Raw genomic sequence first — 20,041 nt, forward strand, 5'->3', positions numbered from 1 at the left:
TTGAATTCTGGTTTTCTCTGGATATATGCCCAGTAGTGGGACTGCTGGGTCATATGGTAGTTCTATTTTTAGTTTTTTAAGGAACCTCCATACTGTTCTCCATAGTGGCTGTATCAATTTACATTCCCACCAACAGTGCAAGAGGGTTCCCTTTTCTCCACACCCTCTCCAGCATTTACTGTTTCTAGCTTTTTTTGATGATGGTCATTCTGACTGGTGTGAGATGGTACCTCATTGTAGTTTTGATTTGCATTTCTCTAATAATTAGTGATGTTGAGCATCTTTTCATGTGTTTGTCAACCATCTGTATGTCTTCTTTGGAGAAATGTCTATTTAGGTCTTCTGCCCATTTTTTGATTGGGTTGTTTGGTTTTTTTTGATATTGAGCTGCATGAGCTGTTTGTATATTTTGGAGATTAATCCTTTGTCAGTTGCTTTGTTTGCAAATATTTTCTCCCATTCTGAGGGCTGTCTTTTCGTCTTGTTTCTGGTTTCCTTTGCTGTGCAAAAGCTTTTAAGTTTAATTAGGTCCCATTTATTTATTTTTGTTTTTATTCTCATTACTCTAGGAGGTGGGTCAAAAAATATCTTGCTGTGATTTATGTCAAAGAGTGTTCTTCCTATGTTTTCCTCTAAGAGTTTTATAGTATCTGGCCTCACATTTAGGTCTTTAATCTTTGAGTTTATTTTTGTGTATGGTGTTAGGGAGTGTTCTAATTTCATTCTTTTACATATAGCTGTCCAGTTTTCCCAGCACCACTTTTTTTTTTTTTAATTTATTATTTTTTTTAAACATCTTTATTGAAGTATAATTGCTTAACAATGGTGTGTTAGTTTCTGCTTTATAACAAAGTGAATCAGTTATACATATACATATGTTCCCATATCTCTTCCCTCTTGCATCTCCCTCCCTCCCACCCTCCCTATCCCACCCCTCTAGGTGGTCACAAAGCACCGAGCTGATCTCCCTGTGCTATGCGGCTGCTTCCCACTAGCTATCTATTTTACATTTGGTAGTGTATATATGTCCATGACACTCTCTCACCCTGTCACATCTCACCCCTCCCCCTCCCCATATCCTCAAGTCCATTCTCTAGTACGTCTGTGTCTTTATTCCCGTCTTGCCACTAGGTTCTTCATGACCTTTTTTTTTTTTTTTTCCTTAGATTCCATATATATGTGTTAGCATACTGTATTTCTTTTTCTCTTTCTGACTTACTTCAGTCTGTATGACAGACTCTAACTCCATCCACCTCATTACAAATACCTCCATTTCATTTCTTTTTATGGCTGAGTAATATTCCATTGTATATATGCCAGCACCACTTATTGAAGAGACTGTCTTTTCTCCATTGTATACTCTTGCCTCCTTTGTCATAGATTAACTGACCATAAGTGTGTGGGTTTACTTCTGAGCTCTCTATTTGGTTCCATTGATCTATGTGTCTGTTTTTGTGCCAGTACCATACTGGTTTGATTACTGTAGCTTTGTAGAATAGTCTGAAGTCAGGGAGCATGATTCCTCCAGCTCTGTTCTTCTTTCTCAAGATTGTTTGGGCTATTAGGGGTCTTTTGTGTTTCCATACAAATTTTAAAATTACTTGTTTTAGTTCTGTGAAAAATGCCATTGGTATTTTGATAAGGGCTGCATTGAATCTGTAGATTGCCTTGGTTAGTATGGTCATTTTAACAATATTGATTCTTCCAATCCAAGAACACAGTGTATCTTTCCATCTGTTTGTGACATCTTTGATTTCTTTCATCAACATCTTATAGTTTTCAGAGTACAGGTATTTTGCTTCCTTAGGTTTATTCCTAGCTTTTTATTCTTTTTGATGTAAATGAGACTGTTCCCTTAATTTCTCTTTCTGATAGCTCGTTGTTAGTGTATAAAAATGCAACAGATTACTGTATATTAATTTTGTATCCTGCAACTTTACCGAATTCATTGATGAGCTCTAATAGTTTTTTGGTGGCATCTTTAGGATTTTCTATGTATAGCATCATGTCATGTGCGAACAGTGACAGTTTTACCTCTTCCTTTCCAATTTGGATTCCTTTTATTTCTTTTTCTTCTCTGATTGCTGTTGCTAGGACTTCCAAAACGATATTGAATAAAAGTAGTGAGAGTGGGCATCCTTGCCTTGTTCCTGTTCTTAAAGAGAATGCATTCAGCTTTTCACCATTGGATATGATGTTAGCTGTGGGTTTGTCATATATGGCCTTTATTAAGTTGAGGTGGGTTCCCTCTATGCCCACTTTCTGGAGAGTTTTTATCATAAATGGATGTCGAATTTTATCAAAAGCTCTTTCTGCATCTATTGAGATGACCGGATGGCTTTTATTCTTCAATTTGTTAATGTGGTATATCACATTGATTAATTTGTGGATACTGAAAAATCCTTGCATCCCTGGGATAAATCCCGCTTGATCGTGGTGTATGATCCTTTTAATATATTGTTGGGTTTGGTTTGCTAGTACTTTGTTGAGGATTTTTGCATGTATGTTCATCAGTGATATTGGCCTGTAATTTTCTTTTTTTGTGAAATCTTTGTCTGGTTTTGGTATCAAGGTGATGCTGGCTTCATAGAATAAGTTCAGAAGTGTTCCTTACTCTGCAATTTTTTGGAATAGCTTGAGAAGGATAGGTGTTAACTCTTCTCATAGCAGCATTATTTACAATTGCCAATATATGAAAGCAACCTGTGTCCATCAATGGATGAATGGATAAGAAAGATGTGGTATATATATATACAAAGGAGTACTGTTCAGCCATAAAAAAGAATGAAATCTTGCCATTTGCAGCAACATGGATGGACTTGGAGGGCATTATGCTAAGTGAAGGAAGTCAGACAGAGAAAGACAAATACTGAATGATATCACTTATATGTGGAATCTAAAAAATACAACAAACTAGTGAATAAAACAAAAAAGAAGCAGACTCACAGATAGAGAGAACAAACTAGCGGTTACCAGTGGCGAGAGGGAAGCAGGGAGGGGCAATATAGGGGTAAGGGAGTAAGGGGCACAAATCATTAGATATAAAATAAGCTACAAGCGTATACTGTACAACATGGGGAATATAGACAATAGTTTATAATAACTATAAATGAAGTATAACCTTTAAAAATTGTGAATCATTATATTGTACGCCTGTAACTTATATAATATTGTACACCAACTGTGATTTAATTATTTTTAAAAAGGTTGATGGGAAATATTACAATGGAAGAATGTGTTCACCACCTGAACCCACTGATTAATCTCAGCATGAACAAAAGTGAAGCAACCAGAAATAATGTACTGAAGTATGGCGAGGTGAAAAGAAATTGGGCCTGGGATTTGCTTTAAAATATTATACTTTAGCAAAAATAGTAACAATTACAAAAATAACAAAAATGATAAATGAAGAAAGTATGGCAAAATGTTAATGATGGCTGAAAATGTGTGCTGTGGTTTAATACAGCATTATCTCTATTTTGTATATGTTTGAACATTTTACATAATAAAAAAGTAAGACATACATATCAGCATTTTTATATGGGAATTAGCTTGCAATAATTTAATTTTGGAGAGCAAATTAAAGACAAATGGAAAATCACTGAAAATAATGGGACTGAGGTTTTCTGCAGGTATCTAATAATTAAAAAGAGATAACAGTTTTGATAATCAAAAGAAAAGGAAAACTTCATTCATTCCTTTACCTCACCACCTTGAATTATTTACTTCCACACTTTTTAGAATTGGTAAGAATCTATATTAACTAGAAACAAATTTCTAGGAAAATGCATTTGTTTTTTTTGTTTGTTTTGTTTTGTTTTGTTTTGTTTGTTTGTTTATACTGCAGGTTCTTATTGGTCATCAATTTTATACACATCAGTGTATACATGTCAATCCCAATCGCCCAATTCAGCACACCACCATCCCCACCCCACCGCTGTTTTCCCCCCTTGGTGTCCATATGTCTGTTCTCTACATCTGTGTCTCAACTTTTGCCCTGCAACCCAGCTCATCTGTACCATTTTTCTAGGTTCCACATACATGCGTTAATATACGATATTTGTTTTTCTCTTTCTGACTTACTTCACTCTGTATGACAGTCTCTAGACCCATCCACGTCTCAACAAATGACTCAATTTCGTTCCTTTTTATGGCTGAGTAATATTCCATTGTATATATATACCACATCTTCTTTATCCATTCGTCTGTTGATGGGCATTTAGGTTGCTTCCATGACCTGGCTATTGTAAATAGTGCTGCAATGAACATTCGGGTGCATGTGTCTTTTTGAATTACGGTTTTCTCTGGGTATATGCCCAGTAGTGGGATTGCTGGATCATATGGTAATTCTATTTTTAGTTTTTTAAGGAACCTCCATATTGTTCTCCATAGTGGCTGTATCAATTTACATTCCCACCAACAGTGCAAGAGGGTTCCCTTTTCTCCACACCCTCTCCAGCATTTGTTGTTTGTAGATTTTCTGACGATGCCCATTCTAACTGGTGTGAGGTGATACCTCATTGTAGTTTTGATTTGCATTTCTCTAATAATTAGTGATGTTGAGCAGCTTTTCATGTGCTTCGTGGCCATCTGTATGTCTTCTTTGGAGAAATGTCTATTTAGGTCTTCTGCCCATTTTTGGATTGGGGTGTTTGTTTCTTTAATATTGAGCTGAATGAGCTGTTTATATATTTTGGAGATTAATCCTTTGTCCGTTGATTCGTTTGCAAATATTTTCTCCCATTCTGAGGGTTGTCTTTTCGTCTTGTTTATGGTTTCCTTTGCTGTGCAAAAGCTTTGAAGTTTCATTAGGTCCCATTTGTTTATTTTTGTTTTTATTTCCATTACTCTAGGAGGTGGATCAAAAAAGATCTTGCTGTGATTTATGTCAAAGAGTGTTCTTCCTATGTTTTCCTCTAAGAGTTTTATAGTGTCCAGTCTCACATTTAGGTCTCTAATCCATTTTGAGTTTATTTTTGTGTATGGTGTTAGGGAGTATTCTAACTTCATTCTTTTACATGTAGCTGTCCAGTTTTCCCAGCACCACTTATTGAAGAGACTGTCTTTTCTCCATTGTATATCTTTACCTCCTTTGTCATAGATTAGTTGACCATAGGTGCGTGGGTTTATCTCTGGGCTTTCTATCCTGTTCCATTGATCTGTGTTTCTGTTTTTGTGCCAGTACCATATTGTCTTGATTACTGTAGCTTTGTAGTATAGTCTGAAGTCAGGGAGTCTGATTCCTCCAGCTCCGTTTTTTTCCCTCAAGACTGCTTTGGCTATTCGGGGTCTTTTGTATCTCCATACAAATTTTAAGATGATTTGTTCTAGCTCTGTAAAAAATGCCATTGGTAATTTGATAGGGATTGCATTGAATCTGTAGATTGCTTTAGGTAGTATAGTCATTTTCACAATATTGATTCTTCCAATCCAAGAACATGGTATATCTCTCCACCTGTTGGTATCATCTTTAATTTCTTTCATCAGTGTCTTATAGTTTTCTGCATACAGGTCTTTTGTCTCCCTAGGTAGGTTTATTCCTAGGTATTTTATTCTTTTTGTTGCAATGGTAAATGGGAGTGTTTCCATAATATCTCTTTCAGATTTTTCATCATTAGTGTATAGGAATGCAAGAGATTTCTGTGCATTAATTTTGTATCCTGCAACTTTACCATATTCATTAATTAGCTCTAGCAGTTTTCTGGTGGCAGTTTTAGGATTCTCTATGTATAGTATCATGTCATCTGCAAACAGTGACAGTTTTACGTCTTCTTTTCCAATTTGTATTCTTTTATTTCTTTTTCTTCTCTGATTGCCGTGGCTAGGACTTCCAGAACTATGTTGAATAATAGTGGTGACAGTGGACATCCTTGTCTCGTTCCTGATCTTAGAGGAAATGCTTTCAGTTTTTCACCGTTGAGAATGATGTTTGCTGTGGGTTTGTCGTATATGGCCTTTATTATGTTGAGGTAGGTTCCCTCTGTGCCCACTTTCTGGAGAGTTTTTATCATTAATGGGTGTTGAATTTTGTCAAAAGCTTTTTCTGCATCTATTGAGATGATCATATGGTTTTTATTCTTCAATTTGTTAATATGGTGTATCACATTGATTGATTTGCGTATATTGAAGAATCCTTGCATCCCTGGGATAAATCCCACTTGATCGTGGTGTATGATCCTTTTAATGTGTTGTTGGATTCTGTTTGCTAGTATTTTGTTGAGGATTTTTGCATCTATATTCATCAGTGATATTGGTCTGTAATTTTCTTTTTTTGTAGTATCTTTGTCTGGTTTTGGTATCAGGGTGATGGTGGCCTCAGAGAATGAGTTTGGGAGTGTTCCTTCCTCTGCAGTTTTTTGGAAGAGTTTGAGAAGGATGGGTGTTAGCTCTTCTCTAAATGTTTGATAGAATTCACCTGTGAAGCCATCTGGTCCTGGACTTTTGTTTGTTGGAAGATTTTTAATCACAGTTTCAATGTCAGTGCTTGTGATTGGTCTGTTTATATTTTCTGTTTCTTCCTGGTTCAGTCTTGGAAGGTTGTGCTTTTCTAAGAATTTGCCTGTTTCTTCCAGGTTGTCCATTTTATTGGCATAAAGTTGCTTGTAGTAGCCTCTTAGGATGCTTTGTATTTCTGCGGTGTCTGTTGTAACTTCTCCTTTTTCATTTCCGATTTTATTGATTTGAGTCCTCTCCCTCTTTTTCTTGATGAGTCTGGCTAATGGCTTATCAATTTTGTTTATCTTCTCAAAGAACCAGCTTTTAGTTTTATTGATCTTTGCTATTGTTTTCTTTGTTTCTATTTCATTTATTTCTGCTCTGATCTTTATGATTTCTTTCCTTCTGCTAACGTTGGGTTTTGTTTGTTCTTCTTTCTCTAGTTTCTTTAGGTGTAAGGTTAGATTGTTTACTTGAGATTTTTCTTGTTTCTTTAGATAGGCTTGTATAGCTATAAACTTCCCTCTTAGAACTGCTTTTGCAGCATCCCATAGGTTTTGGGTTGTCGTGTTTTCAATGTCATTTGTCTCTAGGTATTTTTTGATTTCCTCTTTGATTTCTTCAGTAATCTCTTGGTTATTTAGTAACGTATTGTTTAGCCTCCATGTGTTTGTGTTTTTTACGTTTTTTCCCCTGTAATTCATTTCTAATCTCATAGCGTTGTGGTCAGAAAAGATGCTTGATATGATTTCAATTTTCTTAAATTTACTGAGGCTTGATTTGTGACCCAAGATGTGATCTATCCTGGAGAATGTTCCGTGCGCACTTGAGAAGAACGTGTAATCTGCTGTTTTTGGATGGAATGTCCTATAAATATCAATTAAATCTATCTGGTCTATTGTGTCATTTAAAGCTTCTGTTTCCTTATTTATTTTCATTTTGGATGATCTGTCCATTGGTGTAAGTGAGGTGTTAAAGTCCCCCACTATTATTGTGTTACTGTCAATTTCCTCTTTTATAGCTGTTAGCAGTTGCCTTATGTAATGAGGTGCTCCTATGTTGGGTGCATATATATTTATAATTGTTATATCTTCTTCTTGGATTGATCCCTTGATCATTATGTAGTGTCCTTCCTTGTCTCTTGTAACATTCTTTATTTTAAAGTCTATTTTATCTGATATGAGTATAGCTACTCCAGCTTTCTTTTGATTTCCATTTGCATGGAATATCTTTTTCCATCCCCTCACTTTCAGTCTGTATGTGTCCCTAGGTCTAAAGTGGGTCTCTTGTAGACAGCATATATATGGGTCTTGTTTTTGTATCCATTCAGCAAGCCTGTGTCTTTTGGCTGGAGCATTTAATCCATTCACGTTTAAGGTAATTATCGATATGTATGTTCCTATCACCATTTTCTTAATTGTTTTGGGTTTGTTTTTGTAGGTCCTTTTCTTATCTTGTGTTTCCCACTTAGAGAAGTTCCTTTAACATTTGTTGTAGAGCTGGTTTGGTGGTGCTGAATTCTCTTAGCTTTTGCTTGTCTGTAAAGCTTTTGATTTCTCCATCGAATCTGAATGAGATCCTTGCTGGGTAGAGTAATCTTGGTTGTAGGTTCTTCCCTTTCATCACTTGAAATATATCATGCCACTCCCTTCTGGCTTGTAGAGTTTCTGCTGAGAAATCAGCTGTTAACCTTATGGGAGTTCCCTTGTATGTTATTTGTCGTTTGTCCCTTGCTGCTTTCAATAATTTTTCTTTGTCTTTAATTTTCGCCAATTTGATTACTATGTGTCTCGGCGTGCTTCTCCTTGGGTTTATCCTGTATGGGACTCTCTGCGCTTCCTGGATTTGGGTGGCTATTTCCTTTCCCATGTTAGGGAAGTTTTCGACTATAATCTCTTCAAATATTTTCTCTGGTCCTTTCTCTCTCTCTTCTCCTTCTGGGACCCCTATAATGTGAATGTTGTTGCGTTTAATGTTGTCCCAGAGGTCTCTTAGGCTGTCTTCATTTCTTTTCGTTCTTTTTTCTTTAGTCTGTTCCGCAGCAGTGAATTCCACCATTCTGTCTTCCAGGTCACTTATCCGTTCTTCTGCCTCAGTTATTCTACTATTGATTCCTTCTAGTGTAGTTTTCATTTCAGTTATTGTATTGGTCAACTCTGTTTGTTTGTTCTTTAATTCGTCTAGGTCTTTGTTAATCATTTCTTGCATCTTCTCAATCTTTGCCTCCATTCTTATTCCAAGGTCCTGGATCATCTTCACTATCATTATTCTGAATTCTTTTTCTGGAAGGTTGCCTATCTCCACTTCATTTAGTTGTTTTTCTGGGGTTTTTTCTTGTTCCTTCATCTGGTATATAGCCCTCTGCCTTTTCATCTTGTCTATCTTTCTGTAAATGTGGTTTCTGTTCCACAGGCTGCAGGACTGTAGTTTTTCTTGCTTCTGCTGTCTGCCCTCTGGTGGTTGAGGCTATCTAAGAGGCTTGATGGGAGGCTCTGGAGGTGGGTAGAGCTGACTGTTGCTGTGGCGGTCAGAGCTCCGTAAAACTTTAATCCACTTGACTGTTGATGGGTGGGGCTGGGTTCCCTCCCTGTTGGTTGTTTTGCCTGAGGCAACCCAACACTGGAGCCTACCCGGGCTCTTTGGTGGGGCTAATGGCAGACTCTGGGAGGGCTCACGCCAAGGAGTACTTCCCAGAACCTCCGCTGCCAGTGTCCTTGTCCCCACGGTGAAACAGAGCCAGCCCCCGCCTCTGCAGGAGACCCCCCAACACCAGCAGTTATGTCTGGTTCAGTCTCCCCCAGGGTCACTGCTCCTTCCCCTGGGTCCCGATGCACACACTATTTTGTGTGTGCCCTCCAAGAGTGGGGTCTCTGTTTCCCCCAGTCCTGTTGAAGTCCTGCAATCAATTCCCACTAGGCTTCAAAGTCTGATTCTCTATGAATTCCTCCTCCCGTTGCCGGACCCCCAGGTTGGGAAGCCTGACGTGGGGCTCAGAACTTTCACTCCAGTGGGTGGACTTCTGTGGTATAAGTGCTCGCCAGTCTGTGAGTCACCCACCCAGCAGTTATGGGATTTGATTTTACTCTGATTGCGCCCCTCCTACCGTCTCACTGTGGCTTCTCCTCTGTCCTTGGACGTGGGGTATCCTCCTTGGTGAAGTCCCGTGTCTTCCTGTCGATGATTGTAGAGCAGCCAGTTGTGATTCTGGTGCTCTCGCAAGAGGGAGTGAGAGCACGTCCTTCTACTCCGCCATCTTGGTTAATCTCCGAGCAATGCATTTGTTTTGTGACTGAAAGGTGTTTAAGTTTTCCATGATCATCTACTTAAGCAAATTCAGCACTGCAATGAGGAAATTTTCAAATCTTAATTTATCAAAAAAGATACCTACCTAGCTACTAATGTGTTCCCCCTTTAAAGTATGAAAAACTTCAGAAAGTAAAAATGATATTCTTACCAGGTTTTTATCCCTACAGATCACTCTTCTTCTCTCTTCATAGAAGTTCAACAAAGTGGATAGTTCATTTATGTTGAAAGTATTTCTGGTAGTTGACAATTAGCTTTGTTTACCTTATAGAGAATATGACCTGTGATTTTCATTTTCAATCAATAAGTGATTTCATCTATTTTTATATATGGCTAGCATATAGATAATTAGAATAGAGCTCTATAAACCCAATGCATTGGTCAATGATGAAGTAGAGTTCTAGAAAACTTCCATTTTTTGATCCATAATTTCTCCAATTTTTACAAATATTGTAAAAGATATGAAACATTGCCAGTGGAGATTAGTAAACCAATTCCTAGGGCACAGGTTCACTGGAAACAGTTTCTAGATCTTGAGGATAAAAGCATGAAACAATCTAAGGTACTTTTGACAAATTCATCCCTTTCTCTATGAATTAGTGAATATTAATTTAGCACACACTATTTATCAGGCATGAGACAAAACATACGCTAAAAATTGTCCTGGTTTATACATCGCTTACTGTCTAGAAGAGTAGTCAGCAAACTCTTAAATCCAGATAGTAAATATTTTGAGCTTCGGATCATACAGTTTCTGGTGCAACTATTCAACCCTGCCATTTTGTAGCATGAAACACCCTTAGACAATAAGTAAATAAGTGAGTATGGATGTGCCTCAATAAAATTTTCTTTATAAAAACAGGAGGCTGCCTATGGGCATAGATCGCCAAACCATGATCTAGTAGGTAAAAACAAGTCATCAGGCACCTAGGATACAGTTTTTATTGGAGAAGGACTTTAGGGGTTCTAGAAGGCTTCCCAGAAGAAGCAATGCTAGAAAATCAATGTTATAAATAAGCCTCCATCACATCCAATTAATCCAAATTAATCCAAGAGATAGAAGGCAGGAAATAAGAAATCTACAAACATAAATTAAGGAAATAAAAAGCAGATGTATAGGAGAGAAGATCAACAAATTAAAAGGTTGGGTCTTACAAAAAAACCTTCCTGGTAAGACTGAACTAAAAAAAAATAAAATAAAGAGGTAAATAACTAATATCAAGAATGAAAAATATGATGAAACTACAAATTGTAATGTCCACTTTTTCTAAACAAAAGGAGTCCATTACCAAACATCTTTTTAAGTCTTCATAAAGTTTCTTACTTTTTAAATCTCCAATTATTTTATGTCAAACATTTCCCTTTTACTTTTAAAAATATTTGACTCCTCAGGATTCTTATTTGTCTTCTTAAAACTCTAACTGGCCATTCACAAAAGCATCAAAAACAATAAAATACTTAGGAATAAATTTAACCAAGGAGGTGAAAGATCTGTACACTGAAAGCTATAAGATGTTGATGAAAGAAATTGAAGAAAACACAAATAAATGAAAAGATATCCAATGTTCATGGATTGGGAGAGTACTGTTAAAATGTCCATACTACGGGGGCTTCCCTGGTGGCGCAGTGGTTGAGAATCTGCCTGCCAATGCAGGGGACATGGGTTCGAGCCCTGGTCTGGGGGGATCCCACATGCCACGGGGCAACTAGGCCCGTGAGCCACAATTACTGAGCCTGTGCGTCTGGAGCCTGTGCTCCGCAACAAGAGAGGCCGCGATAATGAGAGGCCCGCGCACCGCGATGAAGAGTGGCCCCCACTTGCCGCAACTAGAGAAAGCCCTCGCACAGAAACGAAGACCCAACACAGCCATAAAAAAAAAAAAAAAAAAAAAAGTCCATACTACCTAAAGCCATCTATAAATGCAATGCAATCTCTCTCACAATTCTAATGGCATTTTTCACAAAATAGAAAAAACAATCCTAAAATCTGTATGAGATCACAAAAGACCCTGAATAAACAAATCAATCCTGAAAAGAAGAACAAAGCTGGAGGTATCACATGTCCTGATTTACAGCTATACTACAAAGCTATAGTAATCAAAACGGTATGGTACTGGCAGAAAAACAGAGGAATAGACCTATGGAACAGAAACAAGAGTCCAGAAATAAACTCTCACATATTTGATTGACTAGTATTTGACAATGGAGCCAAGAATACTCTCTGGGGAAAGAATAATCTCCTCCATAAATGCAACTGGGATAACTGGATAACCACATGCAGAAGAATGAAATTGAACCCCAATCTTACACCACTCAGAAAAATTATCTTGAAATGGATTAAAGACTTAAGCAGAAGACCTAAATCCATAAAACTCCTAGAAGAAAACATCAGGGGAAAGCTCCTTGACATTGTTCTTGGCAATGATTTTTTGGATATGACACCAAAAGCACAAGCAACAAAAACAATAATTAATAAATGAGACTACATCAAACTGAAAAGCTTCTGCACAGCAAAAGAAACAATCAACAAAATGAAAAGGCAACCTATGGAATGTGAGAAAAAATTTGCAAACCATATATCTGATAAAGGATTGATATCCAAAATATATACAGAAAATATACAGAAGTCATATAACAGAGAAAAAAAAAATCAAACAATCCAATTAAAAAATGGGCAGAGGAAGTGATATTTTTTCAAAGAAGACATACAGATGGCTAACAAGTACATGAAAAGGTGCTCAACATCACGAATCATCAGGGAAGTGCAAATCAAATCCACAGTATGGTATCACCTCATACCTGTTAGAATGGCTATCATTAAAAAGACAAAAGATAAGTCCTGGTGAGGATGTGGAGAAAAGGGAACCTTTGTGCACTGTTAGTGGGAATGTAAATTGGTGCAGCCACTATGGAAAACAGTATGGAGCTTCCTTAAAAAATTAAAGCTAGAACTACCATATGATCCAGCAATCCCACTTTTGAGTATATATCCAAAGGAAATGAAATCACAATCTCAAAGAGATATCTACAGCCCCATGTTCATTGCAGCATTATTTAGAATAGCCAAGACAGGGAAACAACCTAAGTGTCCACGGACAGATGAATGGATAAAGAAGATATGGTGTATACACACACACACACACACACACACACACACACACACACACTGGAATATTATTCAGCCATGAGAAACAAGGAAATCCTGCCATTTGCAACAACATGGACGGACCGTGAGGACATTATGCTAAGTGAAGTAAGTCAAACAGAGAAAGACAAATACAGTAGGTTATCACTTATACATGGAATCTAAAAAAGCTAAACTCATAGAAACAGAGTAGATTGGTAGTTTCCATAGTTGGGGGGGTGGGGGAAATGGAGAAATGTTAGTCAAAGGGTGCAAACTTCTAGTTATAAGATGAATAAGTTCTGTGGATCTAATGTACAGCATGGTGATTATATTGTAGTTAACAATACTGTACTATATAGTTGAAAGTTGCTAAGAGAGTAGATCTTAAGTGTTCTCACCACAGTTAAAAATGGTAACTATATGAGGTGATGGAGGTATTAGCTAAAGCTATGGTGGTAATCATTTTGTAATGTATAAGCGTTTTACGATACATAAGTGTATCAAATCAACACGTTGTACACCTTAAACTTACACAATGTTCTATATCAGTTATATCTCAATAAAGATGGGAAGAAATACACTACTTTAGAAATATCAGTGCATTATTACTTCTGAAAAGCACTAACTTTTTTTTTAAATAAATTTATTTATTTATTTATTTTGGGCTGTGTTGGGTCTTCATTGCTGCGCACGGGCTTTTCTCTAGTTGTGGCGAGCAGGGGCTACTCTTCATTGCGGTGCATGGGCTTCTCATTGAGGTGGCTTCTCTTGTTGCGTAGCACAAGCTCTAGGCACACAGGCTTCAGTAGTTGTGGCACGCAGGCTCAGTAGTTGTGGCTCGCGGGCTCTAGAGCGCAGGCTCAGTAGTTGTGGCGCACGGGCTTAGTTGCTCTGTGGCATGTGGGATCTTCCCAGATAAGGGATCAAACCCGTGTCCTCTGCATTGGCAGGCAGATTCTAAACCACTGCGCCACCAGGGAAGTCCCAGCACTAACTTTTGTACATAATATTTTCTCCTATTGAGATCGATATTTTGTGGTGAAATTTGCTTTGATTGACAATTGAGCAATTTATATTTATAAAAGCATCTTACTTTAGCTAATTATTTTTCAACTGAACAATATCAATTTAATTATTTTATTTAAAATGCTCTGGCTCCTCCCTATCCTCCAATAATCATTAGGTTTATTAGTAGCTTTAGGTTACTTCTGGATTATGTTTTATTATGAAAATGCTGAATCATTCTCCTATCTGAGTATTTGTGCCTCTAATATATTATATATAATATGTAACATATTCCACCAGCATTTATCCAGTTAGCAAAACAAGCAAAATTCTGAATTATTAAGGGCTAAATAAAATATTTTCATTCTTGATGTGGAAAATAAAACAAAACAAGCCTCCAAATGACTAAGAACTAAGAGATCTTGATTTAGTAAAATGGTATATACATTCCTTTAAATGAACCCTTACCTTATACACTTCTTTCATCACTTCTAGAAGAGCTTTAACATTGTGGTGACTGAATGGTTTCAGTCCAACAAAACAGAGACGATGGCAGTTTTAAGCATCTGGACCAGTGTGTTGAGAGAGGATGCTTGCAAAGATGCCCAACACTGCCCTGAGGGGTGTAATATCACCCATGATAAATATGCACCCCCAAAAAATCTCCCTCAGCTTCTAAGTTCTTTAAGGTAAGAAATAGATCGTATTTTCCATTTCTGATGGCATAACCCATAAAATATCTTTTCGAAGGATAACATCCTGGACAACATTTATTACTCACAGATCTGGAAAAAAAATTTTTTTCCCTGATAAAGTATCTTTGGAATTAAAAGCTCAAATTCAGGTTTCTGAAAAATTTTGTTGATAGTTCATATTTATGCTTGATTACTTGATTGACTTCATGATTTTCAAACTGAAACTTCCATAGGTTATCTATAAAGTCTGAAAACATACATAGGTGAATAAACAAATACAAACGCACATACATATACACACACACATACAGTCAAGACATATAATGTCATCAAGGACATTTTTAATCTGTAAAAAATAAAATAATATTATCTATGTTTTCAGACTTTATGAACACCTTGTATAGATGGATATATTTTTAAATTAGCTCAGTAACAATATTTTAATATAACTGAGGTTACAAACTGAATTTTTGTACCTTTAAAAGACAATTCTCAAAAACAAACATATCAAGTGTTAAAATATATTTTCAAACTAATGTAACTAAAATAGTATGACCCAGATGCATGAAAGGCAGATTAATTTAGCAGAGACTTCACAAATGGACCCAAATACACATGAGACTTTAGTATATGATGAAGGTGGCATCATAGTGGGGAATGAAACAGATCATTTAATAAATGTGTGACAACTGGAAACTGATCCAGAAAAAAAATGAAGTTTAATCAAGATAAACTCCATATAGTTCAAAGATTTAAACATAAAAATGAAACAATGTGGGGGAGGGATAAGTTGGGAGATTGGGATTGACATATACACACTACTACATATAAAATAGATAACTAATAAGAACCTGCTGTATAGCACAGGGAACTGTACTCAGTACTCTGAATGACCTGTATTGGAAAAGAATCTAAACAAGAGTGGATATATGTATATATATATAACTGATTCACTTTGCTGTACAGCAGAAACTAACACAACATTATAAGTCAGCTATAATCCTATAAAAATCAACTTAAAAAATGAAACAATAAAAATTCTAATGGGAGCATGGGAAATCTTTAAATTTCATCATGAGGTAAACTTTTTGAGGTATGACCCAAATTCAGAAACCATAAAAGAAAATGTTAATATAGTAGGCTGCATAAAAATGTTTAAAAATAATTATGCATGGCAAAAATACCACAAAGTAAAAAAAATTTTAGTAACCTAAAGAAAAAAATTACAACTCATACTATGGATAAAGAATTGTCATATATGTATAGCTGATTCATTTTGCTGTACAGCAGAAACCAACACAACATTGTAAGGCAACTATACTCCAATAAAAATTAATTTAAAATAATAAAATAAATAAGTGATATGGGAAGATGCTGCAAAAAAAAAAAAAAAGAATTGTCTTAGTAGTTTAAAAGCTTCTAAAAAAAAAGAAAGATACTAACAACAAATGGAAAAATAGGTAAGGGGGATAACTAATAGTTTCTAGAATATGATGCACAAATGGAACTGAATATAGGAAAACCAGCACAACTTCATTCATAATAAGAAAATTCAAATTCAAATTAAGAGATTCTTGGGGGCTTCCCTGGTGGCGCAGTGGTTAAGAATCCACCTGCCAAGGCAGGGGACACAGGTTTTATCCCTGGTCCGGGAAGATCCCATATGCTGCGGAGCAACTAAGCCCATGAGCCACAACTACTGAGCCCGCGTGCCACAGCTACTGAAGCCCATGTGCCTAGGGCCCATGCTCCGCAACAAGAGAAGCCACTGCAATGAGAAGCCCGCGCACCGCAACAAAGAGTAGCCCCTGCTCGCCGCAACTAGAGAAAGCCCGCGGACAGCAACAAAGACCCAATGCAGCAAAAGAAAATAAATTAAAAAAAAAAAAAAAAAGAGAGAGATTCTTGGGAATTCCCTGGCTGTCCAGTGGTTAGGACTTCACGCTTCCACTGCAGGGGGCCCAGGTTTGATCCCTGGTCGGGGAACTAAGATCCCACAAGCAGCGTGGCCTGCCCAAAAAAAAAAAAAAAAAAAAAAAAAAAGAGAGATTCTTCTTTTCAGAATGGTATAGACCAAAGTTTGGTTCACACTGTGGCAAAGTGTGTGGGCTGATGCTCTCATATTTACTGATTAAGTATAAACTGGTACATCTTCTGTCAGAGCTATGTTGCCCAATTCCAAGGGTGACAATGTGAATGGTAACCACTTAAAGTTGGACAACATGGTGGCCCTGACTTCTGTGGAGGGTCATTTGGCAAAATCTCTCAAGATTTAAAACGCACATACAATTTGACCCAGTAATTTTGCTTTCTGGACATTTCCCTGCCCGTGTAAATTTATGTATGTACAAAGAAATGCATGTTAGAACTGTTATAATAGCAAAAATTTATGTATATCCTCCCAACAGAATACTACTCAGCCATTAAATGGAATGAGGCAGTCGTATAGGTGCTGTAACATAATGATCTCCAAGATATACTGTTTAGTGGAAAAAAGCAAGTTGCCAAAGAATGTATGCTGCCATTTTTAAAAAGAATTATTATTTCTATATGTTTTTATATAGACAGAATATCTTTCAAAGGTTACACAAGAAACTCCACTCTGTAACTGTTTTCTGGGAGGGGAACTAGGTAGCTTATAATTCACCATACATTTCACCTTCATACCTTTTAAGCTCTGGACCTTGAACATTAGCTCAAAGTTGTAAAAGGATATCCCATGGCATTGAATAAAATATAAAACAAGAACACAAAGTTAAACATTTTTTTCCTCACCTCTGGTCAAAATGTCTAAAGTTTTAAAACAACATAAAGTTTCAAAGTATGGATTTATCTTGACTGGATACTCTATGGTTATTAAATTCTGATGTCAAGGCCATGACCAAGTCTAAGAACTACACATGCTTTGTGATGATAGAGTAATGATTATAATAGCTTCGAAACCGTGCAGGACCCTGTGGGGCGCTCCCAGGTACAAAAGGCTTTCCGTGCCTCCTGCTTCTTGATTGCAGGAAAAAAGGCTTAAACCTCCGAGACCTTCCCTGAGTTCCAAAGGGCAGATTCAAACTGTTACTAATTAGGAAGTGAGGGAATGCAGAAAGGAAGGAAAGCCAGTCAGGAAACAATAGTGCAGAGATGGGGCAGGGTCCTGGTTCCTCCCCAAGGGATATACAAGACAGTCTGACACATATCTCTGAGTGCTTCTACAGGAACTAAGACCCCAACCCAGGTGGAAGATGGTAACTTCAGGCTGACCATAAGCACTTGAACCCCAGACTGGTTACAACAAGAAAGCCGATGACCGAGATTCCTAGAGCACCATCCTGTTACCTCACCACCAACCAGTCAGAAGAAAGTCACACACTCTGCAGCCCTCCCTGAAAATTTGCCTTTAAAAACTATTCCCTGAGACCCATCAGGGAGTTTAGGTCTTTTGAGCATAAACTGCCCATTCTCCTTGCTTGGCACTTGAAATAAACCTTTCTCTGCTCCAAACTCCAATGCTTCGGTTTGTTTGGCCTCACTGTGCATCAGGCACACAAACTTGGATTTGACAATAGCTTTAGGTTAATGTTTTCAATAATGCACATACCACATATTCAAACATTTGTGTAGTATTTTGCAAACTATCTAAAATTTGCTACAACTTCTACTTCAGACAGTGACTCTCTATTGAGAATACAGATAAAGTGACATAAAGGTAATCACACTTACTCAGGACTTGTGAAGATTGGCCAGTCATGTTATGAACAGCCTCTGCAAACGGAACCACCAGAGTCATCCAGTTCTTAGGATCATGCATGACAGGACACTCTGGGAGCATAAGGAAGACTGATAAAGCTTCTTGGTGTGGAGAACGATACGGAAGAGCTCTGAGCGGAGGATCCCTGAGACGTGTTGTTATCTGTGGTTGAAACAGGATCAGGGAGAGGCCCAGGATATATTAGACACAGAGTATTATAAGAAAGAAGCTATGGGACCAGAGGTTTCATGTCCACTATGTTCCAAATGGAATAATCATTTAGTTTTCCCCGAAACCTACTATTCAAACTCCATCACTCCTTGTATCCCAAATGCCCCTGAAGTAGTATGTGAGAACCATCCACCCTATTTTATACTGGGGTGAATGAAAGAAATAAAGTGAAATCACATGCCTGGACATACTGAATGAATCATAACGAACGGTTGCTCAATTAGAAGGGATCCATATCCAGATCTATCTGACCTAAAATTCTACCATGGCAGAGAAAACGCCATATGTTCACCTCACCAATCCTATGTCATATTCCTCCGCGGCTTGCAGGCAGATGGCATTGCCCAGCCTCCCCTGCAGTTAGGTGAGCCCATGTGACCGGGTTCTAGCTAACAGAATGTGAGGGAAGGCGATGTGTGACACTTCCAGGCTTGGACCCTAAAGCCTCCCATGTGACCTTTCATACCCTCTTTCCCCATCTGCCAACAACACAAAAGACCTACTGGAGAATTTCATGGCCCTGAGGCCTAGAATGACAGAAAGGAGCCTGAGTCACCCCTGAATGAACCTGGGCAGAGCGGGGGAAGGGTAGTAGAATTTGCCACCCCCAAATATGCCACTCCAACATGAGGGTTATTTTAAGCTGAAGGCAAGTGAAAAGAGGCAGACACAGAATGAGGTCTCTGGCCTCTCCCATCTACCTGAAAACAGGACATGAATTCCCCTTGTGCAGGTGACCTCCTGTCCCCAGCTTCCCGTACCAGGAAGGGGATAACAACCTGACTAGCAGAGATAGCCGGCGCTGAGGGAGGCTCTACACCGCACACCTTACTCACTAGCCCTTATCCACCATTGCTTTCTTCGTGTATTTTCCTTCCCACCATTTGCCAACCCAGAAGCTCAAAGTCCATATCTTTTGTCTTCTCGCTTCTCTACAAAATTACTGTTCTTCGCTAAGATGCTTTAGAAGCCCAAATTCTAACCACTCCTTAAAGTTACTCATCGCTGAGTATTTCCATATATAAGTGGGATGCACGTGTTAATAAACCTGTTTTTCTCTTGTTCATCTGTCTTTTCTCAGTGTAATCTGTGAGGCCCCAGCCAATGAAACTAAGATAAGGAGAGGAAAAGTAATTTTTTTCCTTCCCTACAGGTGCCTCCTATCTCAACCCTCTTTGGACTTTGGTGTGAGAAAAAAAAAAAAAATCTTCACTGTGTGAATAGGCCGTTGAGATTTGGAAGTTGTCTGGGAGGAGCTTATGTCTGGAGGAGGTGATCAAGAGGACGCTGACCCTCAAGCTGGACCTGGGCAGTCACATGCTCCTCACCCACTCCCGTGTGTTTGGAGTGCATGCTCCGCCCCCTGTGCCCATACTGGGAGCTGTCCCAAGGATGCAGCCTTGAGAGGGTAAGGTGCTGCTGAGACCATCTGGACAGTCTATGTGACTGAACCCAGCAGTTAATGCCTCTATGTGAACTTCAGGATTCTGGCGGGCGGGTGCA

The 20,041-nt window shown here is 38.0% G+C and overlaps 1 protein-coding gene across 1 annotated transcript in view; it reads right to left on the bottom strand.

Moving 5' to 3' along the window:
* The window catches only part of HERC6 (HECT and RLD domain containing E3 ubiquitin protein ligase family member 6), a gene marked incomplete at its 5' end in the record, with an annotated part of 61,963 nt that overhangs the window by 14,960 nt on the left and 26,962 nt on the right, over positions 1-20,041 (bottom strand). The window contains 8 exon segments of the mRNA XM_061191044.1: positions 3,253-3,255; positions 3,525-3,636; positions 9,890-9,975; positions 9,978-10,002; positions 14,339-14,387; positions 14,389-14,406; positions 14,408-14,486; positions 18,280-18,469. Of these exon segments, the coding sequence (XP_061047027.1) occupies positions 3,253-3,255; positions 3,525-3,636; positions 9,890-9,975; positions 9,978-10,002; positions 14,339-14,387; positions 14,389-14,406; positions 14,408-14,486; positions 18,280-18,469 (562 nt within the window).

This window comes from Eubalaena glacialis, chromosome 5 (assembly GCF_028564815.1).
Source record: "Eubalaena glacialis isolate mEubGla1 chromosome 5, mEubGla1.1.hap2.+ XY, whole genome shotgun sequence".
Classification (NCBI taxonomy): domain Eukaryota; kingdom Metazoa; phylum Chordata; class Mammalia; order Artiodactyla; family Balaenidae; genus Eubalaena; species Eubalaena glacialis.